The sequence below is a fragment of the Callorhinus ursinus genome, unplaced genomic scaffold, assembly GCF_003265705.2.
Source record: "Callorhinus ursinus isolate GAN/ISIS: 27379988/994484 unplaced genomic scaffold, GSC_fseal_2.0 scaffold61, whole genome shotgun sequence".
In the NCBI taxonomy this organism is placed as follows: domain Eukaryota; kingdom Metazoa; phylum Chordata; class Mammalia; order Carnivora; family Otariidae; genus Callorhinus; species Callorhinus ursinus.
In genome coordinates this window covers 2,635,329-2,663,326 of record NW_027397123.1, presented here as the reverse complement: position 1 = coordinate 2,663,326, position 27,998 = coordinate 2,635,329, and the positions used below count along the sequence as shown (strand labels likewise).

Sequence of the window (27,998 nt, the reverse complement as noted above, 5' to 3'; positions counted from 1 at the left end):
GGTATCAAGTGAGTCCATTAAATGTGGAGATTCATGTCCTTCAAGTCTGGAAAATTTCTTAAATACTACTTTCTAAAACAATCCGTAATTTCTGTTTTCTTTGAAAATTTTCTAATATACAGCAAAATTGAAAGAATATTCCAGTGTACCCTATATACCCTATTTAGTCATCACCTAAAATTGCCAATTGTTGACATTTTGCCACATTTGCTTTATCTTTCTAAACACACACGCACTCACGCACACACATATTCCTCACCCCCTAGAATCATCTGAAAATAAGTTGGGGACTCTGGACATTTTACCCTTAATTCTTTTAGCATGCATTTCCTAGGTATAAGGACATTTTTCCAAACAATAACAATGACATAGCAAATCTGAAAATTTACATTAACTCATTAATATCACCTCAAACATTTCATGTTCAAGTATTTCCAGTGGTTCCCAAAAAAGTTTTTTTTTTAGCTGATGTAATGTTTTTTGTTCATTTACTTGGTCACTTGTTTGTTTGATCTAGGATCCAGTCAAGATTCATGTATTATTTTAGATGTTGGGTCTCTTTAGTCTCTTTTAATCTAGAACAGGCTTTCATTTTTTGTTTGTTTGTTTAATATGACACTGAATGTTTTAGACAATTCAGACAGTTCTCTTATAGACTGTCTTAACAACCTCCATTTGTCTGATGGCTTTCTCATGGAAATCGGAGGCTTAGATTCAGCTTAAGTATTTGGCAAGCGTAGGATGTAGGATGGTGTACCTTTTATTACGTTACATTGGGAGACAGGTTGTTGCACTATTGGTGATGCCCAGTTTTTTTAACTTAAGGTTAAAGGTGGTGAATACTAAATCTTCCCAGTATAAAGGTATATTTTTCCCTTTATAATTAGTAAATAGCCTGTGGAGTGACACTATGAGACCAGTGAATATCCTTTTTCTCAACAACCATTCACTTTCTGGTTTTAGGATTTACTGAGAATCCTTGCCTGAATTAATGTTTAGATTAGATTATAGTGGTGCTTTCAAAATGATAATTTTCAGATTGCTTTATTCCTTCTAGCACCCTGCCTGACACTTGGCAGATGCTTAGCACACTTTTAAAAATGTTCTCTTTCCATTAGATATTGAGCTGCCTTGCATGACCTTCCAATTTTCATTCGTTTTCCATTTGCATATCTTCTTGTACTTTTTAAAGAGATTTTTCGGGGCGCCTGGGTGGCTCAGTCGTTAAGTGTCTGCCTTCGGCTCAGGTCATGATCCCAGGGTCCTGGGATCGAGCCCCGCATCGGGCTCCCTGCTCCGCGGGAAGCCTGCTTCTCCCTCTCCCACTCCCCCTGCTTGTGTTCCCTCTCTCGCTTTCTCTCTGTCAAATAAATAAATAAAATATTTAAAAAAAGAGATTTTTCATTTATATTTTAATCTTTGTAATTATTTGTTTTTATTCCCACTTTATATTTTCATTTCCTAAGATTCTTTTTTTATCTCATTCCCTTTACGTCATCCTAGTTTTCTACCATGTAAAAAAATAACTTCTCATGTCCTTCTTAGGATATTAATAGTGGTTTCTGAAATTTTTCTTGTTTTCTTATGTAGTTTCTCTTCTAAGTTCTTTGGGGTTTGTTTATTTAATCTTTTCTTACATGTAAGTTTTCCTTAACTATGTGATGGTATTTGCCTCTCCGGAGTTTAGAGCAGACACTATGAACCTGACTTAACTTTTTGTATGCCAACTGGTAAATTTCCGTAGGTACATAGTGCCCCCATTTTTAAAGCCTTTCTGGGGATTCTGCAGCATAAATCATCCTCCTCTGGGTTTTCTTTACTTTTTGAGTTAGGTTTCATCATTCTTTGGTTTGTTAAGTTAGTCATCATTTATTTTTCGAACTTAAAAAGTTTTGTTGCTTCTACCTCCACTTTAATTCTCTTTGCCTGAGCATTTGGTCCTTTTTAAAAAGTCCATTTCAGGGTACCTGGATGGCTCAGTGGTTAAGCGTCTGCCTTCAGCTCAGGTCATGATCCCAGGGTCCTGGGATCCAGTCCCACGTTGGGCTCCCTGCTCAGCAGGAAGCCTGCTTCTCCCTCTCCCACTCGCCCTGCTTGTGTTCCCTCTCTCGCTGTCTCTCTCTCTCTCTGTTGAAGAATAAATAAAATCTTTAAAAAATAAAAAATCCGGGGTGCCTGGGTGGCTCAGTTGGTTGAGTGACTGCCTTTGGCTCAGGTCATGATCCTGGAGTCCCGGGATCGAGTCCCACATTGGGCTCCCTGCTCAGCGGGGAGTCTGCTTCTTCCTCTGACCCTCCCCCCCTCATGCTCTCTCTCTGTCTCATTCTCTCTCTCAAATAAATAAAATCTTAAAATCAAATAAAAAATAAAAAATCCATTTCATTAGTTTTAGTGAAGCTTTTAAAAGGGCAGGAAAAACTGTATGTGATCCACTTGTCCTCTTTGAGAGAAAGTATTCTCTTTCTAGAGAGATCTTGTTTTTACATGTTTATTTTTAAGGATAATGAGTTTTGAAACTAATTTATTATATTAGGCATTCATTAAATGTATCTTGATCTTTTCGCATGTGCCAGAATTCAAGCCAATTAAAGTAACAGGCCTTGATTATCCTTCCTTCCTGAAGGCTGGCTCTACTGTAAAAGACAGGCATTAAGCAAACATTCAAATATGAAGTTTGCAATTGTAGGAGACAAATGTGTAATCAACCCTTACCAAAACAGAATACAAAGAATGGAAGGAAAAAAAGGGGGAAAAGTGCTTTGAGAGGTAATGGTGGGATGTGCATAATTAAGACTGAGTATTCAGAAAAGATCTTTATTAGGATATGCCATGTAGCAGAGACCTGAACAATGTCCAGGAACTGGTAAGGCCAAGAGTATAGACAAATATGTAGGGTAGATGAAATCATTTTGTGTATGTGTGTGGGGGGGAAGTATTATAGTTTAGTGCATTTAAAAAACTGAGAAGACTGGTGTAGCTATAACTTATTGTTGAGGGGAGAGAAGTATCAGGTTGAAGAGGCAGGTAGGAGGCAGATTACTGAGGACTTGTTAAGACCAAGTTAAGGAATACAGATCTTATCCTAAGGACAATGGGGAATCACTGAAACATTTTTAACAGAACACTGCCAGGCTGAATATCACTCTGGCTACTAAGGGTGTAAAACTGGAAGGGCAGTCAACTAAATAAAATGCTGCTTTTGTGCCCAAATAAAAGACAATTTTGGCCTGGATCATCTGTTGACAGTGGAGATGGAAAGAACAATTTCAGGACATATTTAGGCCTACCCCAAACAATCTTGCTGTGTAAGTGTTATAAGAGGAGAATGGAGCTCAGATGTTTTTACCTTTGGGGTTTGATGTATTTGCTCAAGGACTTAATTGATAGTTTTAAATCCATTCTTTTTCCTAGTCTCTTTTCTGGCATGTAGGTCTTCCAAAAATAATAGCTACTAAACACTGTGGCAGTTACTTTATACAACTACATAAATATATTTTGTGTGATTTCAGAATCATTCAATAATCACTGGAGCTGGGGTTCAGAATACTTATCTGTTTGCGTCCTTGCAATCTGCCAGTAGTATCACCTCTATCTGCTCTTCCCTTCTCTCAGACTTTAAAACTAGATTCTCAATTACAGTAGCTTTTGCTGAGTCCCCTTTTTTGTTCTCCCAAGCTTAGCCTCATAGACTTCCTTGGCAAATGTGGATTTTATGAAATGGCATAAATAAGCCACATTCTAACCACCGTAGATTCTTCCTTCTGCAGTGCTCATTTGTCACATTAATCTTTCATCAGGATATTGCTATATCTGGAGTAACATTCTCTTCTATTTCCTTCAGATTATATGCAATTTATGTTTGTTACTTGATTGATTATCCTAGATTTTTCCTTCTAGTTGTAGTTTCTTAATGCTCCAAACAACCCTAAGAAATGGGTTAAATGGTAATTACCCTCATTTTACAAAATGTATATGACACTAGATTTATTCTCTAACAAAATTGGGGTAGAGCCTAGATGTCTTTATATTTATCAAGGTCCCCGTGTTTGAAGGGGATTTTTATTTAAATTACTATTTAGGAACAATTGACTAATCTGTTTTCCTAAATATCTCCTTCACCTTCCAGTGTGACTTCTTTTTACTTTGCTTTTCAACTGATCAAATTGCCCAATCATATTTAAGAACTGTATAAGCTATTCACTTTTTATGAAAATTAGTTTCAGTTAAGTCTTTTCATTTCTATTAAAGTTTTTTTTCTCCCAGAACACAAAAAAAGTGAATGTTTGCTTTTATATTTTCTTTCAGACTGTGAATCAAGGTTGAGACCAAGAAATTATTTCTGAAAAAGGATATTTATGGAATAGAATCATCCTGATGAGAGATAATGGAAAGACTTATAAAAAACAGCATTGAGTGTTCAAGTTTCAGAGGTGATTGGGAATGTAAAAGCCAGTTTGAGAGAAAACAGGAATCTCAGGAAGGACATTTCAGTCAAATGATATTTACTTCTGAAGACATGCCCACTTTCAATACCCAGCATCAGAGAATACATACTGATGAGAAACTCCTTGAATGTAAGGAATGTGGGAAGGATTTTAGTTTTGTATCGGTCCTTATTCGACATCAGCGAATTCATACTGGTGAGAAACCTTATGAATGTAAAGAATGTGGCAAGGCCTTTGGTAGTGGTGCAAACCTTGCTTACCATCAAAGAATTCATACTGGTGAGAAGCCTTATGAATGTAGTGAATGTGGAAAGGCCTTTGGTAGTGGCTCAAACCTTACTCATCATCAGAGAATTCATACTGGTGAGAAACCATATGAATGTAAAGAATGCGGGAAAGCCTTTAGTTTTGGATCAGGCCTTATTCGACATCAGATAATTCACAGTGGTGAAAAGCCTTATGAGTGTAAGGAATGTGGGAAGTCCTTTAGTTTTGAATCAGCCCTTACTCGGCATCACAGAATTCACACAGGTGAGAAACCTTATGAATGTAAGGATTGTGGGAAGGCTTTTGGCAGTGGTTCAAACCTTACTCAACATCGAAGGATTCATACTGGTGAGAAACCTTATGAATGTAAAGCATGTGGAATGGCCTTTAGTAGTGGTTCGGCCCTTACTCGGCATCAGAGAATTCATACTGGTGAAAAACCATATATATGTAATGAATGTGGGAAGGCTTTTAGTTTTGGATCAGCCCTTACTCGACATCAAAGAATTCACACTGGTGAGAAACCTTATATATGTAAGGAATGTGGGAAGGCTTTTAATAGTGGCTCAGATCTCACTCAACATCAGAGAATTCACACTGGTGAGAAACCCTATGAGTGTAAGGATTGTGAGAAGGCCTTTAGAAGTGGTTCAAAACTTATTCAGCATCAAAGAATGCACACTGGTGAGAAACCCTATGAGTGTAAGGAATGTGGGAAGGCCTTTAGTAGTTGTTCAGACCTTACTCAACATCAGAGAATTCATACTGGTGAGAAACCTTACGAATGTAAAGAATGTGGCAAGGCCTTTGGTAGTGGCTCAAAACTTATCCAACACCAGCTAATTCACACTGGTGAAAAACCGTATGAATGTAAAGAATGTGGAAAGTCCTTCAGTAGTGGTTCAGCTCTTAACCGGCACCAGAGAATACACAGTGGTGAAAAACCCTATGAATGTAAGGAATGTGGGAAGAATTTTGGTACTGGCTCAAGCCTTACTCAACATCAGAAAATTCATACTGCTGAGAAACTTTATGAATGTAAGGAATGTGGAAAGGCTTTTGGGAGGGGTTCAGAGATTCAGCAACATAAAAAAAGTCATACTGATGAGTAGCTCTGTGAATTGGAAATTTATGTTAGAATTATGTGGTTAAGGAAGGACACAGGACACATAAGAAAACTCATATTAGGGAGTGTCACTACAAATGTAACTAAGGTACAAATGCCTTACTTGTGCTTTACCACTTCATCTGAGAGAATTTATACAGGAAAAGAAAAACCAATTTGAAGAACTCTATCTATATTCATTCTTTCATTATTTTTGGAAAATTCATACTTGTGAATATTAAAAATTAAAAAAACTGCTTATTGTATTTTGCCTTTATTTTAAACATCAAAAAATTCATTTGGGGGCTAACCCTAATGCTTTTGCTTACTGATCCATCTCAAAATTATTTTAAATTATTTATTGAGGGTCTAAATTTGTCCCTCCCTGTTTCTCATTTCAATACCATTTATTTAATAATCTTATCTATTTTTGTATTTTTTATTGCCTGTTTGATGGTAAGTTATATTTTTATACATACGAAGCATGGATATCAGGTCAGTCTTTGTTTTCTAAATTTGCATATCTGTGTTCCATTTTGTTTGTGTTGTTACTGTTACTTCTAAATATCCTTTAATATCTTGTGGATCTATATCTTTTGTTTTGGAATATTGTTTTACTTTACTTTTATAAAGTCTACACTCTTTTTGCCAAACAGTTCTTCTCTATATTAATGTAGATATGAACAAAAATAGTTATCTGTAATCATACCAACCGTAGACAATCATTGTTGAACTTTTGTAGCAAACCCTTTAAGACTATGTCATGGTTTTTGAAAGAAAGTGTGATTATGCTATACTATAACCAGCCTTTAATATTCTTTGTAAATATATTGTTCCTCATCTATTGGCTTGAAGGTATTCACCTGTCTTTTTCAAGCCCCTATTTTGTCAAATATGGAAAATTTTGCCATTATAAAGAGTTATCTTGATGGCTCCTTTTAAATGTGTCTTTATTTTTTATTGTTCATTTCAGAGAAAATGTATGGGGTCTTTTCTGCTTTTAAAGATTCATACCATAATGTATAAGCTCTGCTTCCCTTGACCAACGTTCGTGACCCTAGTTATTTCCCCAATGTTAACCAACTTACTTATTCTTCCAGATCCTTTTATATGCATATATAATGTGCTTATGGTAATGTGGGCATAATTAACTCACTTCAGAGGCTTGTTATGTGGATTCTACAATTGTGCCTATCACATAATAAAACTTGCTTAGTATTAGCCTTTGTCATTATTATTATCTTTTCAATTTTGTTATGGAAAAACTTTTAACTAGTATCCATGTTTTACTGAACATCAAAGACAATATGATGGAAAAAAAGACATTCATGTAAATGAATATAAGAAAAGTTTGACCAACATCTATTTCTTATGACAAGAGATAATTCATCTTAAAGAAAAATATGTGATGGTAAAGTGTAAGAAGGAAAAATTCATACCAAGGTGAAAATAAAAATTCTTCATAGAAATTTGAATTTTGAGGAATGACATCAGCATCATGACAGCATAAGATGCCTACCCTCATTTGGCCCCTCTGTGGTTGTTGTGGGATCCAACACCATAAGCTAAGGAACCTGAGAGGAGTCTCACCCATATCGAGTAATAAGCTGACAGTCCTTGATACAGGCTGTGAAACCAGCAGGAGTCTGAACCAGCCCCAGCCCCTTTTGGCTGCATTAAGGGCAAATCTGGAGAATGCTGATTTGAGCAGACACTCACAAATGAGAGAGCCTTTGTAGAACTCCAGATTTCCTGAGGAGAGAGTCTAGCACTGTGTTGGAGAAAAAGAAAAGAAAAAAAAAAGGAGGGGGTAAGATGAACTTTACCAGTGCCACCCCTTCCCCAAGGTGGCATACCATGGAGCTGAACTAGCCAGCAATGACTTCTTCTGCAGGGGAAAACAGTGGGTGATTGTCCAGCTTCCCTACCTGTATGGGATGCTGCTAAAGAAACTTGTTTCTCTCCTGCAGTACCCACAGTATTGAGGCAGTACCTGCATGACTGCAGCGAGAGGAAATGAGGATATAAGAATATCGGAATGTATTAAAGAAATACAATTCCTACCAGCTGCATCCAGGTCTCCAGCAGGAAGCCCACCACAAGCCGCTGGGAGAACCTTGCACAAGGATCCCCCACTTGGCTTGCAGGCACACCCAGTGCCCCAAACATTAAACCCACAGCTCCCTTAATTCTTCAACTAGCTCTTTGTGTACACTCCCAAGTATGGTAGTAAGGGCCAGTTTTGGCAGACAGAGAGCATGCAGAAAACAGGCCAGAGTCTGTGGTGAGGGAGAAATCACAAACGAGCTATAGTATTATCTTAGGAAAAACAAAAGAGGTTTCCAGCAGCCAGCCTGGTGAGTTGTAAGGTTGAGAGAAGACAAAGAAGCTTAAGATTTCTGCCACAAGGGGGCAAGAAGCAGGGAGCACATGTATTCCTACAAGGACAGAGAAAGCCTCAGTTATAAGCAGGACCCATAAAAAGTATCTCTGACCAGAAGGCATCTAGTAATATTTGGAGGAGGCGACTACTTCAAATGAGAAGACAGCAATGCAAAACTCCAAGAAACATGAGGAATCAATGAAACATGACATTACAAAAGATCTCAATAATCCTCTAGTAAATGAACTCAAAAGACAGAATTCTGTGATTTACCTGATAATTCAAATTAGCTGTTTTAAAGAAACTCAATGAGCTACAATAAAACATAGAACTCAATAAGCAGGAAAGCAATACATGAGTAAAATGAGAAATTCAACAAAGAGAAATCATAAAAACAAGCCAAACAAATCTGGAGCTGAAGAGTGAATGAAATGAAAAACGCAATAGAGAACATCAACAGGAGAATAGACCAAGCAAATATAAAATCAGAGAGGTAGAGGATGGGGGCTTTGAAATACCCCAGTCAGAGGAGAACAAAGAAAAAAGGAATGAGAGTGAAGAAAGCCTACAAGATGTGTGGGACACCACAAAACAAACAAGAATATAAAAAATACTGTAATCTCTTAATGAATTCAGAATATAAAAAGTAAAAAATGGTAAAATCAAAAACATAAAAGGGGCAGTAAAAGAGTAGAGCTTTTGTATGTGATTAAAGTTGCTATCCATCAGCTTAAAATGGACTGTTTTATAAGATTTTTTTAAAGATTTATTTATTTTAAAGAGAGGGCAGGGGAAGGGGCAAAGGGAGAGGGAGAGAAAGAATTCTCAAGCAGTCTCCTCACTGAGTCCGGAGGCTGACACAGGGCTTGATCCCAGGACCCCAAGATCATGACCTGAGCCAAAATCAAGAGCCAGCCACCTAACTGACTGAGCCACCCAGGTGCCCTTATAAGATGTTTTACGTAAGTCTCACGATAACCACAAAGCAAAAATCTATTAGATTCACAAAAGATAAGTGAGGGGAGTCAGAGCATACCACCACGGAAAAGAGAGGGGAAAAAAGAACAATGGAACTCCAAAATAGCCAGAGAGTTATTTATAAGATGGCATTAGTAAGTCTACATATTAATAATTTCTCTAAATATAAATGAATTGAATTTACCAATCAAAAGGCATAGAATGGCCAGACGGATAAGATTCAACTATATGCTACCTACCAAAAGTCACTTCAGCTTTAACGTCCTACATAGGCTCAAAGTGAAGAGATGGAAAAAGATATTCCATGGAAGCAGAAAGTGGGATTGGCCTTACAGGGTTGGCCCATACTTATATAAGACAAAATAGACTTTAAGTCAAAAATTATTATGAGACAAAGAAGGTCATTATAGAATGATAAGGAGGTCACTTCATCAAAAAGATATAACGATCATAAATGTTTATGCACCCAATATTGGAACACCTAAATATGTTAAGCAAATACTTACAGATCTGAAGGGAGAAATAGGCAATACAAGAACAGTAGGTGATTTCAATACTTCACTTTAAGTAACAGATGGATCATTCAAACAGAAAATCAATGTAGAAACATTTCACTTGAATCATACATTAGACCAACTGGACCTAACAGAACATTCCACTCAACAACAACAGCAGAATACACATCTTCTCAAGTGCACGTGGAATATTCTCCAGGATAGATCATATGATAGGTCACAAAACAATTCTTAGGAAATTTAGACTGACATCATACCAAGTATCTTTTCCAACCACAATGGTATGAAACTAAAAATCAAAAAACAAGAGAAAGCTGGAAATTTTACAAATATGTGGAAACTAGGCAACACACTCCTGAATAACCAATGGGCCAAGGAAGAAATCAAGAGGAAAAAAAAAAATCCCCAAACAAATGAAAATGGAAACTCAACAGACAAATACATAAGTGATGCTCTAAAAGCATTTCTTAGAGGGAAGTTTATAGCAATAAATGCATGTGTAAGGGAAAATGAGAGATTTTAAATAAACAACTTTAAATGTCAAGGAACTAGAAAAAGAAAAACAAACCAAGGCCAAAGTTAGCAGAAGGAAATAAAGATCAGAGCTGAAATAAATGAGATAGAGACTAGTAAACCAATAGAAAAGATTAGCAAAGCTAAAAGCTGTTTTTGAAAAGATGAAATTGACAAAACTTTAGACTAAGAAAAAAAGCAAAAAGGGGCACCTGGGGGGTTCAGATGGTTAAGCGTTTGCCTTTGGCTCAGGTCATGATCTCCAGGTCCTGGGACTGAGCCCCACATCAGGCTCCCTGCTCAGTGGGGAGTCTGCTTCTCTCTCTCCCTCTGCCTCCCCCCCATAATCCTGCCAATTATCAGGTAAATCACTTGTACTCTCTCTCAAATGAATAATAAAATCTTAAAAAATAAATAAATAAAATTATTCTAACAACACATTATATATAAAAAAGAAGAAAAGCAAAAGGATCCAAATAAAATCAGAAATGAAAGAGAAAACATTCCAACTGATATCACAGCAATACAAAAGATCATAAGAGACTACTATGAACACTTGTATGCTAACAAATTGGGTAATCTAGAAGTGGATAAATTCCTAGAAACATATGACCTATCAAGACTGAATTATGAAGAAATAAAAAATCTGGAGAGACCAGTTTCCAATGAAGAAAAGCCCAGCACCAGATGGCTTTGCTGTTGAATTTTATCAAACATTTGAAGAATGCCAATTCTCAAACTCTTACAAAAAATTGAAGAGGAGGGAACACTCCCAAGCTCATTTCAAAAGGTTAGCCTTACCCTGATGCCAGAACCAGACAAGGACACAAGAAAAAAATTACAGGTCAATAATCCTGATGAATATAAATGCAAAAATTCTCAAGAAAAATATTAGCTTACTGAATTCAACAGGACATTAAAAGAATCATACACCATGATCAAGTGGGATTTATCCCTGAGATACAAGGATAGTTCAACATATTCACATCAATAAATGTGATATACCACATTAATAGAATGAAGAATAAAAATCATATGATCATCTCAACAGGTGCAGAAAAGCATTTGACAAAATACAACATCCTTTAATGGTAAAAACACTCAACAAATTTGAGTATAGAAGGAACATTCCTCAAACAATAAAAGCCAAATATGACAAACCCAGAGCCACCATCATACTTGACAGTGAAAGGTGGAAAGTTTTCCTTCCAGTTCAGGAATAACACCAGGATGTCTACTCTCACCACTCTGAGTCAACATAGTACTGGAATTTCTAGCCAGGGCAATCATATGCGAAAATAAGTATAAGGCATCCAGATCGGAAGGGAAGAAGTAGAATTGTCTCTGTTTAGATGATATGATCTTATATAGAGAAAATCCTAAGGACTCCACCTTAAAACTGTTAAGAGCTAAGAAAAAACTAAAGTTGCAGGATATAAAATCAACACAGAAATGAGTTGTGTTTCTATATACTAGCAACAAAATACCTGAAAAAGAAATTTTAAAAAATCTTATTCACAATACCATCAGAAATAATAAAATATGTAGAAATAATTGTAACCAATGAGGTGAACAATCTGTGTGGTGAAAACTACAAGACTGATTAAAGTAATTGAAGACACAAATAAGAGATATCCCATGTTCGTGAATCAGAAGAATTATTATTGTTAAAATGTCCCTTCCACCCAAAGCCATGTATGGATTCAATGCCATCTCTATCGAAATTCAACTGGTATTTTTCACAGAAATAGAAAAACAATCCTAAAATTTGTATGGAGCCACAAAAGACCATGAATAGCCCAGGTAATCCTGACTAAGCAGAACAATGCTGAAGGCATCACACTGCCTAATTTCAAACTATATTATAAAGCTATAGTAACTAAGATTGGTTGGTACTGGCATAAAAATGGACATATATTCCAATGGAACAGAATTGAGAACCCAGAAATAAACCCTTGCATATACAGTCAGCTAATATTTGACAAGGGAGCCTAGGATATTCGTTGGGGGGAAAGATAGTTTCTTCATTAAATAGTGTTGGGAAAACTGGATATTCACATGGGAAAAAATGAAATTGGACCCATATCTGTACCACTCACAAAAATTAACTCAAAATGGATTAAAGACTTAAACATAAGAACTAAAATCCTAAACCTCCTAGAATAAAACAGGAAAAACCTCTTTGACATTGGTCTTGGCAATGATTATTTGGTTATGACACCAAAAGCACAAACAAAAGCAAAAATAAATATATGGTACTAAATAAGTGAAAGTTTCCTGCACAGCAAAAGCAACAGTCAACAAAATGAAAAGGCAACCTATGGAATGGAAAAAAAATTTGCAAATCATATTTCAAAATAAGTTAATATTCAAAATATAAAACCCAATAAATCTAAAAAATGGGCAGAATCGAGGAGACACTTTCCCAAGGAATACATAAAATAGGTAACAGATACATGAAAAGATGCTCAAGACCTCTAATCATCAGGGAAATGCAAATCAAAACCACAATGAGGTATTCTCTCACACCTGTTAGAATGGCTAATTATCAAGAAATCCAGATTTAGGGGTGCCTGGGTGGCTCAGTCATTAAGCGTCTGCCTTAGGCTCAGGTCATGATCCCGGGGTCCTGGGATCGAACCCTGCATCGGGCTCCCTACTCAAGAGGAAGCCTGCTTCACCCTCTCCCACTCCCCCTGCTTGTGTTCCCTCTCTCGCTGTGTCTCTCTCTGTCAAATAAATAAATAAAATCTTAAAAAAAAAAAAAAGTCCAGAGTTAACAAGTGTTGGTGAGGATGTAGAGAAAACTAAATCCTTGTGCACTGTTGGTGGGAATGTAAATTTGTACAGCTACTATGGAAGAGAGTATAGAGGTTCCTTAAAAAATTAAAAATAAAACTTCCATATGATCCAACAATCCCACTTCTGGGTATATCAAAGGAAATGAAAACAGATATCAATGAGATATCTATACTTCCATATTCTTTTTTTAATGCTATATTTCTTTTCTGTTTCAAGTTTTCATTTAAATCCTAAGTTAGTTAACATATGGTCTAACATTAGTTTCAGGAGTAGAATTTAGTGATTCATCACTTACATGTAACATGCAGTGCTCATCACAATAAGTGCCTTCCTTAATACCCATCACCCATTTAGCCCATTTCCCTGCCCACCACCTCCCCTCTAGCAACCCTCAGTTTGTTCTCTATACTTAAAGAGTCTACTTTATGGGGGTGCCTGGGTGGCTCAGTCCTTAAGCGTCTGCCTTCAGCTCAGGTCATGGTCCCAGGGTCCTGGAATGGAGTCTCACATTGGGCTCCCTGCTCCGCGGGAAGCCTCCTTCTCCCTCCCCCACTGCCCCTGCTCGTGTTCCCTCTCTCTCTCTGTCTCTCTCTGTCAAATAAATAAAATCTTAAAAGAAAAAGAGTCTACTTTATGGTTTGCCTCTCTCTTTTTTTTCTTTCCCCTCTGTTCATCTGTTTGGTTTCTTAAATTCCACATATGTACACTTCCATATCCTTGCAGCATTATTTACAATAGCCAAGATATGGAAACAACCTGAGTCAGTCAATGAATGAATGGATAAAGAAGAAGTGGTATATATACAGTAGAGTATCATTCATCCATGAGAAAGAAGGAAATCTTGCTATTTGTGACAACTTGGATCAACTCAGGGCATTATGCTAAGTGAAATAAGCCAGAGAAAGAAAAATACTATAGAATATCACTTATATGTGGAATCTGAAATAGGTCAACTCATAGAAACAGTATAGTGGTTGTTATCAGAGTGGTGGGGGATATGGGGAGATTTTGGTCAAAGGGTACACACTTTCTGTTATAAGATGAATAAGTTCTAGGGATCTAATGTACAGCTTGGCGACTAAATACTGTATTGTATACTTGAAAGATGCTAAGTGAGTAGATAGTAAATTTCTCACTGCAAAAAAGAAATGGTAATTATGTTACATAATGGAGGTGTTAGCTAACCCTGATGCTAATCATTTTGCAATATATGTGTATCATATCAACATGTTGTACACCTTAAACAGTATTATAGTCAATTATATTAATAAAATTGGAATTAAGTTCAGCAACTGCCTTCGGCTCAGGTCATGATCCTGGAGTCCTGGGATTGAGTCCCGCGTCGGGCTCCCTGCTCAGCGGGGAGTCTGCTTCTCCCTCTGACCCTCCTCCCTCTCATGTGCTCTCTCTCTCTCATTCTTGCTCTCTCAAATAAATAAAATAAAATAGCCTTTTAAAAAAATTTAAAAAAATGGAATTAAGTTTAAAAATTTACAATCTATACAAAAATAAAATCACATATCTTGAATTAATAGGGAGAAATTATATTTTATGTATATGTGTATGGCCTTTATTCTCTTGAGGTATTTCTTCACTATACCCCCCTCATTAAGAATTTTTATCATAATTGAATTCTGTCAGATGCTTTTTCTGCACCTCTTGGGATGATTATATGATTTTTATCCTTTCTTTTTTTTTTTTAAAGATTTTATTTATTTATTTGAGAGAGAGAATGAGATAGAGAGAGAGCATGAAAGGGGGTAGGGTCCGAGGGAGAAGCAGACTCCCTGCTGAGCAGGGAGTCCGATGCGGGACTCCATCCCAGGACTCCAGGATCATGACCTGAGCTGAAGGCAGTCGCTTAACCAACTGAGCCACTCAGGCACCCTATCCTTTATTTTCTTAAGATGCTGTTTCTCATTGATTTTTGGATGTTGAGCTATTCTTGTATCTATGGAGTAAATCCCACTTGATAATATTTGTGAGTTTTCCAGTTTTCTTCTTGTAATTGATTTCTAGTTTCATAACATTGTGGTCAGAAAAGATGCTTGATATGATTTCAGTCTTCTTAAATTTATTAAGACTTGTATTGTGGCCTACCATATGATCTAGGGAATGTTTCATGTGTGCTTGAGAAGAATGTGCATTCTGTTTCTTTTGAATGGAATGTTTTGTATGTCTGTTAAGTCCATCTGGTTTATGTTTAAATCTTTAATCCTTTTTCAGTTGATTTTTTGTATGTGGTGTAAAACAAAGGTCCAGTTTCATTGTTTTGCATATGGATATCCAATTTTTCCAACACCACTTATTGAAGGAGACTATCCTTTCCACATGTTATATTTGTGGTGCCCTCATCAGAGATTACTTGACCGTATATGTGAGGGTGTATTTCTGGGCTATTCTTTTCCATTGGTTTATATACATGTTTTTGTGCCAGTACCATACTGTTTTGATTACTGTAACTTTGTAATGTGTTGTGAAGTTAGGGAGCTTAATATCTCCTGCTTTGTTGTTCTTGCTCAAAAATGCTTTCAGTATTCAGTGTTTTTTTGTGGCTCCAAATGAATTTTATAATTGTTTTTTTTTCTATTTTTGTAAAAAATGCCATTGGTATTTTGATAGAGATTGTACTGGCTGTAATTTCCATGTATTTATAAATTTTCCCATTTTCTTTCTATTACTGATACATGGTTTTATTCCATTGTAATAGGGAAAGATGCTTGGAGTAATTTCCAACCTTCTTAAATTTATTAAGATTTGTTTTATGACTGCATGTGATGTACCCTGAATAATGTTGCATACATGCTTAAGAAGAATGAATAATCTGCTGATGTTGGGTGGCATGCTCTGTATATGTGTGTTAGATTCATTTAGTCTATTTTGTTGTTCAGTTATGCGTTTTTTTATTGGCTTTCTGTCTGGATGATCTATCCATTAATGATAGTGGGATTGTTGAAGCCTCCAATGATTATTATATTGCTATTTTTCCCTATAGATCTGTCAATATTAGTTTTATATGTTTAGATGCTTTGATATTAGGTGCATATATATTTATAATTATTATATATTCTTGTTGTATTGTCCCTTTTATCATATTGTGATATTTCTCTTTTACCTATTGTGAACATTTGTGTCTTAGTCTATTTTGTTGATGTAAGTATAGCCTCCCCTGCTTTCTTTTGTTACCCCGTGCATGAAATATCTTTCTTCACCTCACACTTTCAGCCAATGTGTGTCCTTAATTCTGAAGTGAGTCTTTTAGAGACAGCATTTATTTGGGTCTTGTTTTTCTTTTTCTTTTTTTCAGTCTATGTTTTTTCAGCCACTCTATGTCTTTTGGTTGGGAAGTTTAGTCCATTTACATTTAAAGTAATTATTATTTTTAAATTATTTTATTATTATTATCATTGAACACTACATCAAAAACTAATACTATATGCTGGCTAACTGAACATAATATTTAAAGTAATTATTAATAGGTAAGGACTTCTTTTAATTTTGTTAATGTTTTGTCTGTTTTGTAGTTCTCTTGTTCCTCTCTTGTTTTCTTCATTGTAGTTTGATGATTTTTTGTACTGATATGCTATGATTCTTTTCTAAGTTTTGTTTATCTACTATAAGTTTTTCCTCTGTGGTTACCATGAGGCTTAAATCAAATAATTTATAGTTATAACAGTTATTTTAAGCTACTAACAACTTAACTTCAATTACATACATAAACTCTACACTTTATTTCTCTCCATACACACTTTATGTAATTGATGTTAGATTTTGCTTTTTTTATATTGTATTTCCATTAGCAAATTTATGTGGTTATGGTTATTCTAATACTTATGATATCTTTTAACTATTTTACTGGTGTTAAAATATACATGGCACCATTACAGTATTGCAATATTTTGTCTTTGTCTTTTCCAGTGAGATTTACATTTTCATATGCTTTTTAAAATTAGTTTCAGAGGTAGAATTTTGTGATTCATCAGTTGCATATAATACCCAGTGCTCCTTACATCAAGTGCCCTCCTTAATGGCCATCACCCAATTATACCTTGCCCCCCCACACATCCCCTCCCCTCCAGCAACCCTCAGGTTGTTTCCTAGAGTCCAGCATCTCTTATGGTTTGCCTCCCTCTCAATTTTCATCTTATTTTATTTTTCCCTCCCTTCCTCTATGTTTATCTGTTTTGTTTCTTAAATTCCACGTATGAGTGAAATCATATGGTATTTGTCTTTCTCTGACTGACTTATTTTGCTTAGCATTATACCCTCTAGTTCCATCCATGTCATTGCAAGTGGCAAGATTTCATTTTTTTGATGGCTGCATAATATTCCAATGTGTAATATATACACATCACATCTTCTTTATCCATTCATCTGTTGATGGACATCTGGGCTCTTTCCATAGTTTGGCTGTTGTGGACATTGCTGCTATAAATATTGGGGTCCCTGTGCCCCTTTGAATCATTATGTTTGTATCATGTTGCTTTTTTTTTTTTTTTTTTTTTGGCAGGGACAAGCAGGTTTTATTCCAAGTGCTGGAGAGTGGTAGTCCCTGCTCCTATCATGTTGCTTTTTAATATCATTTCATTAAAACTATAAAACTTCCTTTAGCATTTCTTGTAAGACAGGTCTTATGATGACAAAATTTGTGTTGTTATTTCTTGGCACATGGCTTCTTCATAGATTCACACCCACCTATTGCTGCTGGTGTGTGTGTGTGTGTGTTTAAGACTATTTTTTTAGAGCAGTCTTAGGTTCACAGCAAAATTGAAAAGAAGGTACAGATGTTTCCTATATATTCTCCTGCCATATGTGCATAGCTGCCCCTATTATCAACATCCCTCACCAGAGTAGAACATCCGTTATAATTAGTGAGCCTACAATGACATATCACTATCACCCAAAGTCCACAGTTTATATGAGGGTTAGCTCTTGGTGTTGTACATTCTGTGGTTTAGGACAAATATATACTGACACATATCCATTGTTATAGCATCCTATGCAGTATTTTCACTGCCCTAAAAATCTGTGTTCTGCCTATTCATCTCTCTCCCATTGCCACAACTCCTGGTAATCACTGATATTTTTACTGTCTATAGTTTTGCCTTTTCTAGAATGTTATATAATTAGAATTATACAGAATAAAGTCTTTTCATTTTGGCTAAGTCTTTCACTTAGTAATATGCACTTAGAGTTCCTACATGTCTGTTCCTCTCTTGATAGTTCATTCCTTTTTAGTACTGAATAATATTATATTGTCTCAATGTACTATAATTTATTTACCCATTCATCTACTGAAGGACATCTTGGTTGTTTCCAAGTTTTGGCAGTTGTGAATAAAGCTGCTATAAACATCCATTTGCAGGTTTTTGTATGGACATAAATTTTCAACTCCTTTGGGTAAAGACCTAGGAGCCCAATTTCTTTCTTTCTTTCTTTCTTTTTCTTTCTTTCTTTCTTTCTTTTTCTTTCTTTCTTTCTTTTCTTTCTTTTCTTTCTTTCTTTTCTTTTTCTTTTTTTAAGATTTTATTTATTTATTTGACACAGAGAGAGAGAGCACAAGCAGGCAGAGCGGCAGGCAGAGGGAGAGGGACAAGCAGGCTCTCCGCTGAGCAGCGAGCCCGATGTGGGGCTCAATCCCAGGACTCTGGGATCATGACCTGAGCTGAAGGCAGCCACTTAACTGACTGAGCCACCCAGGCGCCCCCAAGAGCCCAATTTCTTGATCATATATTAAAAGTATGTTTGATTTTATAAGAAACCACTGAAGTGTGTGAACCATTTTGCATTTCCATTAGTAATGAATGAAAGTTCCTGTCACTTTCCATCTTCACCAGCATTTGGTGTTGTCAGTGTTCAAGATTTTTCCATTGTAATAAATAAGTATCTCATTGTTATATTAATTTGCATTTCCCTATTGACTTATGATGTGGAGCATTATTTCATGGCTTATTTTCTATCTGCCTATCTTCTTTGATGAGATTTCTATTAAGGTTTGGCCCACATTTTCAAATGTGGTTGTTTATTTTCCTATTGAGTTTAGTGTTTTAAAAAATATTTTGTACGATAGTCTTTTATTTATTTATTTGTTTGTTTTTTGTTATGTTATGTTAGTCACCATGCAATACATCATTCGTTTTTGATGTGGTGATCCATAATCCATTGTTTTCATATAACACCCAGTGCTCTCCTTAATACCCATCACCGGGCTAACCCATCCCCCCTCCCCCCTCCCCTCCAAAGCCCTGTTTGTTTCTCAGAGTCCATAGTCTCTCATGGTTCATCTCTCCCTCCAATCCCCCCCCTGCTCATTTTTCCCTTCCTTCTCCTGATGTCCTCCACACTATTCCTTATGTTCCACAAATAAGTGAAACCATATGATATTTGACTTTCTCTGCTTGACTTATTTCACTTAGCATAATCTCCTCCAGTCCCATCCATGTGGATGTAAAAGTTGGGTATTCATCCTTTCTGATGGCTGAGTAATATTCCATTGTATATATGGACCACATCTTCTTTATCCATTCATCTGTTGAAGGCCACCTCAGCTCTTTCCACAGTTTGGCTATTGCAGACATTGCCGCTATGAACATTGGGGTGCCTGTGGCCCTTCTTTTCACTACATCTGTGTCTTTGGGGTAAATACCCAGGAGTGCAATTGCTGGGTCATAGGGTAGTTCTATTTTTAAATTTTTGAAGAACCTCCACACTGTTTTCCAAAGTGGCTGTACCAACTTGCATTCCCACCAACAGTGTAAGAGGGTTCCCCTTTGTCCACAACCTCTCCAACATTTGTTGTTTCTTTCCCTGTCCATTTTTGCCATTCTAACTGGTGTAAGGTGGTATCTCAATGTGGTTTTGATTTGAATTTCCCTGATGGCTAATGATGATGAACATTTTTTCATGTGTCTGTTAGCCATTTGTATGTCTTCTTCAGAGAAGTGTCTTTTCATATCTTCTGCCCACTTTTGACTTGATTATTTGTTTTTTGGGTGTTGAGTTTGAGAAGTTCTTTATAGATCTTGGATACCAGCCCTTTATCTCTAGTGTCATTTGCAAATATTGTCTCCCATTCTGTGGGTTGCCTCTTTGTTTTGTTGACTGTTTCCTTTGCTGTGCAGAAGGTTTTTATCTTGATGAAGTCCCAAAAGTGCATTTTTGCTTTTGTTTCACTAGCTTTTGGAGATGTATCTTGAAAGAAGTTGCTGTGGGTGATGTCAAAGAGGTTACTGCCTATGTTCTCCTCTAGGATTTTGATGGATTCCTGTCTCACATTGAGGTCTTTCATCCACTTTGAGTTTATCTTTGTGAATGGTGTTAGAGAATGGTCGAGTTTCATTCTTCTGCATGTGGCTGTCCAATTTTCCCAGCACCATTTATTGAAGAGACTGTCTTTTTTCCATTGCATGTTTTTTCCTGCTTTGTCAAAGATTATTTGACCATAGAGTTGAGGGTCCATATCCAGGTTCTCTATTCTGTTCCATTGATCTATATGTCTGTTTTTGTGCCAGTACCATGCTGTCTTGGTGATCACAGCTTTGTAATATAGCTTGAAATCGGGCAACGTGATGCCCCCAGCTTTGTTTTTCTTTTTCAACATTTCCTTGGCGATTCGGGGTCTCTTCTGATTCCATACAAATTTTAGGATTGTTTGTTCCAGCACTTTGAAAAATGTCATTGGAATTTTGATCAGGATGGCATTGAAGGTATAGTTTGCTCTGGGTAGCATAGACATTTTAACAATGTTTATTCTTCTGATCCATGAGCATGGAATATTTTCCCATCTTTTTGTGTCTTCTTCAATTTCTTTCATGAGTGTTCTGTAGTTCCTAGAATATAGATCCTTTACCTCTTTGGTTAGGTTTATTCCGAGGTATCTTATGGTTTTTGGTGCTATTGTAAATGGAATCGTTTCTCTAATTTCTCTTCCTACAGTTGTGTTGTTAGTGTATAAGAAAGCAACTGATTTCTGTGCATTGATTTTGTATCCTGCCACATTACTGAATTGCTGTATGAGTTCTAGTAATTTGGGGGTGGAGTATTTTGGGTTTTCCACATAAAGTATCATGTCATCTGCGAAAAGAGAGAGTTTGACTTCTTCTTTGCCAATTTGAATACCTTTTATTTCTTTTTGTTGTCTGATTGCTGTTGCTAGGACTTCTAGTACTATGTTGAACAATAGTGGTGAGAGTGGGCATCCTTGACGTGTTCCTGATCTTAAGGGAAAGGCTCTCAGCTTTTCCCCATTAAGGATGATATTCGCTCTGGGTTTTTCATAGATGGATTTTATGAACTTGAGGAATGTCCCCTCTATCCCTATACTCTGAAGAGTTTTAATCAGGAAAGGATGTTGTATTTTGCCAAATGCTTTTTCTGCATCAATTGAGAGGACCATATGGTTCTTCTCCCTCCTCTTATTAATGTGTTCTATCACATTGATTGATTTGCGAATGTTGAACCACCCTTGCATCCTGGGGATAAATCCCACTTGGTCATGGTGGATGATCCTTTTAATGTATTGTTGGATCCTATTAGCTAGGATTTGTTGAGGATTTTGAATCCATATTCATCAGGGATATTGGTCTGAAATTCTCCTTTTTGTTGGGGTCTTTGCCTGGTTTGGGGATTAAGGTAATGCTGTCCTCATAGAATGAGTTTGGAAGTTTTCCTTCTGTTTCTATTTTTTGAAATAGCTTCGATAGAATAGGTATTATTTCTTCTTTGAATGTTTGGTAGAATTCCCCAGGGAATCCATCGGGCCCTGGACTCTTGTTTTTTGGGAGGTTTTTGATCACTGCTTCAATCTCCTTACTGGTTATTGGCCTATTTAGGTTGTCAATTTCTTCCTGTTTCAGTCTTGGCAGCTCATAGCATTCCAGGAAGGCCTCCACTGCATCCAGATTGCTCAGTTTATTGGCATATAGTTGTTGATAATAATTTCTAATAATTGTTTCTATTTCCTTGGTGTTAGTCGTGATCTCTCCCCTTTCATTCATAATTTTATTAATTTGGGTCCTTTCCCTTTTCTTTTGGATAAGTCTGGCCAGTGGTTTATCGATCTTATCAATTCTTTCAAAGAACCAACTTCTAGTTTCATTGTTCTGATCTACTGTGTTTCTGGTTTCTAATTCATTGATTTCTGCTCTAATTTTAATTATTTCTCTTCTAATACGTGGCTTAGGCATCATTTGTTGCTTTTTCTCTAGTTCTTTAAGGTATAGAGTTAGTTGGTGAATTCGGGATTTTTCTATTTTTTTGAGTGAGGCTTGGATGGCTATATATTTCCCCCTTAGGACTGTCTTTGCAGTATCCCATAGGTTTTGGACCAATGTGTTTTCGTTCTCATTGATTTCCATGAATTGTTTAAGTTCTTCTTTGATTTCCTGGTGGACCCAAACATTCTTGAGCAGAGTGGTCTTTAGCTTCCAAGTGTTTGAATTTCTGCCAAATTTTTTCTTGTGATTGAGTTCCAGTTTTAAAGCATTGTGGTCTGAGAATATGCAGGGAATAATCTCAATCTTTTGTTATCGGTTGAGACCTTATTTGTGACCCAGTATGTGGTCTATTCTGGAGAAAGTTCCATGTGCGCTCGAGAAGAATGAGTATTCTGTTGTTTTAGGGTAGAATGTTCTGTAAATATCTTTGAGGTCCATCTGGTCCAGTTGATTTTCTGCTTAGATGATCTGTCCATTGCTGAGAGTGGAGTATTGAGGTCTCCTACAATTAATGTATTGTTATCAATATGACTCTTTATTTTGGTTAACAGTTGGCTTGTGTAGATGACTGCTCCCATGTTGGGGACATAGATATTTACAATTGTTAGATCTTCTTGTTGGACAGACCTTTGAAGAATGATATAGTGTCCTTCTGTGTCTCTAATTGCAGACTTTAGTTTAAAATCTAATTTGTCTGATATAAGAATTGCTACCCCAGCTTTCTTTTGAGGTCTGCTGGCATGGAAGATGGATCTCCATCCCTTCACTTTCAGTCTGGATGTGTCTTTAGGTTCAAAATGAGTCTCTTGTAGGCAGCATATGGATGGGTCCTGTCTTTTTATCCAATCTGCAACCCTCTACCGTTTTATGGGAGCATTTAGGCCGTTCACGTTGAGAGTGATTATTGAAAGATATGAATTAATTGTCATCATGTTGCCTGTGATGACGTTGCTTTTATAGATTGTCCCTGTAAATTTCTGTTGTATATTACTCTTGGGGTCTTTCTCCTTTTATAGAACCCCCCTTAATATTTCTTGCAGGGCCGGCTTAGTGGTCACATATCCTTTCAGTTTCTGCTGGTCGTGGAAGCTCTGCACCTCTCCATCCATTCTAAATGAAAGCCTTGCTGGATAAAGTATTCTTGGCTGCATGTTCTTCTCAATTAGTACCCTGAATATGTCTTGCCAGGCCTTTCTGGTTTGCCAGGTCTCTGTGGATAGGTCTGACGTTATTCTGATGTTCTTCCCTCTGTATGTAAGGAATCTCTTCCCCCTAATTGCCCTTAAGATGGTTTCCTTGGTTCTAAGATTTGCACGTTTTACTATTACATGCCGGGGTGTTGGCCTGTTTTCTTTGATCTTGGGAGGGGTCCTCTCTGCCTCTAGGACACGAATATTTGTTTCATTCCCCAGATTAGGGAAGTTCTCAGCTACAATTTGCTCAAATACATCTTCTTTTTTTTTTAATTTTTTTAAAGATTTTATTTATTTATTTGAGAGAGAGAATGGGATAGAGAGCACATGAGGGGGGGAGGGTCAGAGGGAGAAGCAGACTCCCTGCTGAGCAGGGAGCCCGATGCGGGACTCGATCCCGGGACTCCAGGATCATGACCTGAGCCGAAGGCAGTCGCTTAACCAACTGAGCCACCCAGGCGCCCCTCAAATACATCTTCTAGTCCTCTCTCTCTCTCCACTCCCTCCAGGATTCCAATTATTCTGACATTGGAATGCTTCATGGTGTCACTTATTTCTCTGATCCTATTTTCATGGATTCTGAGTTGTTTTTCCTTGGCCTCCTCTTTTCCCTTTTTATCTATTATATTGTCTTCCAGGTCGCTTGTTCGTTCTTCTGCCTCAGTTGCCCTAGCTGTTAGATTATCTAGATTGGATTGGATCTGATTGATAGCATTTTTAAGTTCTGCCAATTCAGCTTTCATTTCTGCCCTTAGAGACTCTATGTTGCCATTAATTGATTTCTCCATTCTAGCCATTGTCTTCACAATTGCCAGCCTGAATTCCATCTCCAACATCTTGGTTATATCTGCATCCATTTGTAAATCTGCAGCATAAGTCATAATCTCTGAGTCTTCTATTTTGGGGGTTCCTCCTCCTCGTCATTCTGTTTGATGGGTGTTTGAGGGAATGTATAGAGTCCAAATTATTGACCAGAACCCAAGCAAGATGCACCTGTTTTCTTGGGACCTTAGGGTTGCTGGCCTCTTGTTTTCCCAGCCTGTCTTCTGGGGGAGAGGCCTGCCACACTGTTACTCAGGCAACCCTGTTTGAGCAGAGTTGCCCTGTCCCCCAGTGGCAGGGGATGGGCTCCGCGGGAATCAGTTTTTGGGGCCTTTGTTCTCTGGCGGCTTTCCCTGGCAGCTTTCCGTGTCTCTTCTGCGAGTCAGAGCAGAAGAGACCGTTTCCTCTGCCTTAGAGCAGAAAGACCGCAGTCTGTTCTTCAGTGAGCTCTCCAGGCCACACTGTCTCCGTTTCTGTCCGTGCTGCTATAAACTGCAGCGGCCTGGGTTGTGCGCCTCTCCACAGGGCCCCCAGTCCTGCCTCCTAGTCAGGGCACGTCTCTGCCCTTTGTACTTCTAAAACCGCCAGCTGCTTCCAGGTTGCATGTGCATGGGACTTCGCCGCTCCGGTTTCCGCCCCAGGGGCCGCCCTAAACTCCTTTCCCCGCCTCTACCGGTCTGCAAGTCTGTGCTCGGTCCCCTGTGGAGGAGGCTGTCGCTCACCAGCGTTGTAGGATCCCCACGGACAGGCTCCCTCCCGCTGCCATTTATCCTCATATCTGCCTGCGGAATCAGGGCTCCCCACTTCGTAACTTAAAACCAACCGCCTGTGATATTCTGTTTGTGGAGATCCAGATCTTCTTACATCTCAGGCTGGTTTCATGGGTGCTCAGAGTGGTCTGATGGATATCCAACTCAATTCTGGGGACCAGTTGAAATAGGGTCCCCTACTCCTCTGCCATCTTTCCTTCCCCCTTGGACAATAGTCTTTTATCAGATGTATCTTTTGCAAATATTTTCTCCCACTCTGTGGCTTGTGTTCTCATTCTCTTGAAATCATCTTTCAACAGAACAGTTTTTAATTTTAATGGAGTCCGGCTTATCAGTTACTTCTTTCATGGGCCACATCTTTGGTGTTGTATCTAGAAAGTCATCACAAAACCCAGAGTCTTCTAGATTTTCTGCTATGTTAACTTCTAGGAGTCTAATAGTTTTACATTTTACATGTAGATCTATTGCCCATTTTTAGTTAATTTTTGTGCAAGATGCTCTATCTAGGTTTATTTTTGCATGTGGATGTGTAGTTTTTCTAGCACCATTTGTTTAAAAGTCTGTCTTTGTTCCATTATATTTCCTTTGCCCCTTTCTCAAAGTTTGGCAATTATATTTATGTGCAACTGTTTCTGGACTATATTGTTGCATTGATCTTTTTTTATTGAATAAATTTGACATGTAACATTGCCTAAGTTTAAGGTGTACAGTGTATTACTTTCATACATTTTATATTGTAATATGATGGCTAATGTAGCAATATCTATCACATAATTATAGTATAATATCATCTATATTCATTATTCTATGCATTGGATTTCTTTTTTTTAATATTTATTTATTTGAGAGAGAGAGAATGAGAAAGAGAGCACATGAGAAGGGGGGAGGGTCAGAGGGAGAAGCAGACTCCCTGCTGAGCTGGGAGCCCCATGGAGGACTCGATCCAGGAACTCCAGGATCATGACCTGAGCCGAAGGCAGTCGCTTAACCAACTGAGCCACACAGGCGCCCTATGCATTAGATTTGTGTGGCTTATTTACTACGGACTGGAAGTTTGTACCCTTAAACATCCTTGTTCTTATCCACCCCCACCATTCCCTTGTACCCATTTTACTCTGTTTTTTACACATTTAGTTTTTTTAGATTCCACATATAAGTGATATCTTACAGTACTTGTCTTTGACTTACCTCACTTAGAATAATGTGCCCAAGTTCCATCAATGTTGTTGCAAATAGAAGGATATCCTGGGGCGCCTGGGTGGCTCAGTTGGTTAAGCATCTGCCTCCAGCTCGGGTCATGATCCCCAGGTCCTGGGATCAAGCCCCGCGTCAGGCTCCCTGCTCAGTGGGAGGCCCGCTTCTTCCTCTCCCACTCCCCCTGCTTGTGTTCCCTCTCTTGCTGTCTCTCTCTCTGTCAAATAAATAAAATCTTTTAAAAAAATAGGATATCCTTTCTCATGCCTGAATAATATTCCGTTGTGTATATGTACCACATCTTTTCTATCTATTTATTTACTGAGGGGTATTTGGGTTGGTTCCATATCTTGGCTATTGCAAATAATGCTGCAGTAATCATGGGATTGTGTATATACAGTCAAAATCCTGTTTTCCTTTCCTTTGGCTGTATACCCAAAAGTGGAATTGCTGGATCATATAGTAAATCCATATTTAATTTTTTGAGGAACCTCCTTATTGTTTTCCATAGTAGTTGGATCAATTTACACTTCCACCAACAATGTATAAGGGTTTACTTTTCAGCGCATTCTCACCAGCACTTGTGATCTATTCTGGAGAATGTTCCATGTGCACTTTAAAAGAATGTGTATTCTGTTGTTTTGGGATGGAATGTTCTATATATATCTATTATGTCCATCTGTTCCAATGTACTGTTAAAGACATTGTTTCCTTATTGATTTTCTGTCTGGATGATCTGTCCATTGATGTAAGTGGGGTGTTCTAGTTCTTTACTGTTATTGTATTACTATCAGTTTCTCTCTTTATGTCCATTAATATTTGCTTTATATATTTAGGTGCTCCAATGTTGGGTGCATATTTAGAATATTATATCCTCTTGTTGGATTGATTCCTTTATCATAACATAATGCCCTTCCATTGTCTCTTGGTACAGTCTTTTATTAAAAGTCTATTTTGTTTAATATAAGTATCGCTACACTGTTGTTGTTTTTTTCCACTTCCATTGAAGTGCAACAGATTTATTGATATTAATTTTCTATCCTGGGACTTTACTGAATTCATTTATCAGTTCTACCAGTTTTTTGGTGGAGTCTTTAGGGTTTTCTATATATAGTATCATGTCATCTTTAAAGAATAAAAGTTTTATTTCTTCCTTAACAATTGGATGATTTTATTTCTTTTTGTTGTCTGATTGCTGTGGCTGGGATTTCCAGTACTATCTTGAATAAAAGTAGCAAGAGTGGACATCCTGATCTTAAAGGAAAAACTCAGTTTTTCCCCATTGAGGATGATGTTATCTGTGAGTTTTTCATATATGGCCTTTATTATGTTGAGGTATGTTCCCTCTAAACTTTCTTTGTGAGGGTTCTTTTTTTTTTATCATAAATGGATGTTGTACTTTGTCAAATGCTTTTTCTACATCTAATGAAATGATCATATAGTATTTATCCTTTCTCTTATTGATGTGATGATTCACGTTGATTGGTTTGTGAATATTGAACCACCCTTGCATCCTGGGAATAAATCCCTCTTGATCGTGGTAAATGATTTTTTAAATTAATGTATTGTTGGATCAAATTTGCTAGTATTGGTTGAGAATTTTTGCATCTATGTTCATCAGGGATATTGGCCTGTAGTTCTCTTTTTCAGTGGTTTCTTTATCTGGTTTTGGTATCAGGGTAATGCTGGCCTCATAGAATGAATTTGTAAGCTTTCCTTCCTCTTCCATTATTTGGAGTAGTTTGAGAAGAGTAGATTTTAACTCTTCTTTAAATGTTTGGTATAATTCACCTGTG

General features: G+C 37.3%; 1 protein-coding gene across 1 annotated transcript in view; it reads left to right on the top strand.

Annotated features, from left to right (window-relative positions):
• The window catches only part of LOC112810569 (uncharacterized), a 64,754-nt gene that overhangs the window by 21,109 nt on the left and 15,647 nt on the right, over nucleotides 1-27,998 (top strand). The window contains 1 exon segment of the mRNA XM_025854262.2: nucleotides 4,306-5,820. Coding sequence (XP_025710047.2) covers nucleotides 4,385-5,820 — 1,436 coding nt within the window. The 5' untranslated portion in view covers nucleotides 4,306-4,384.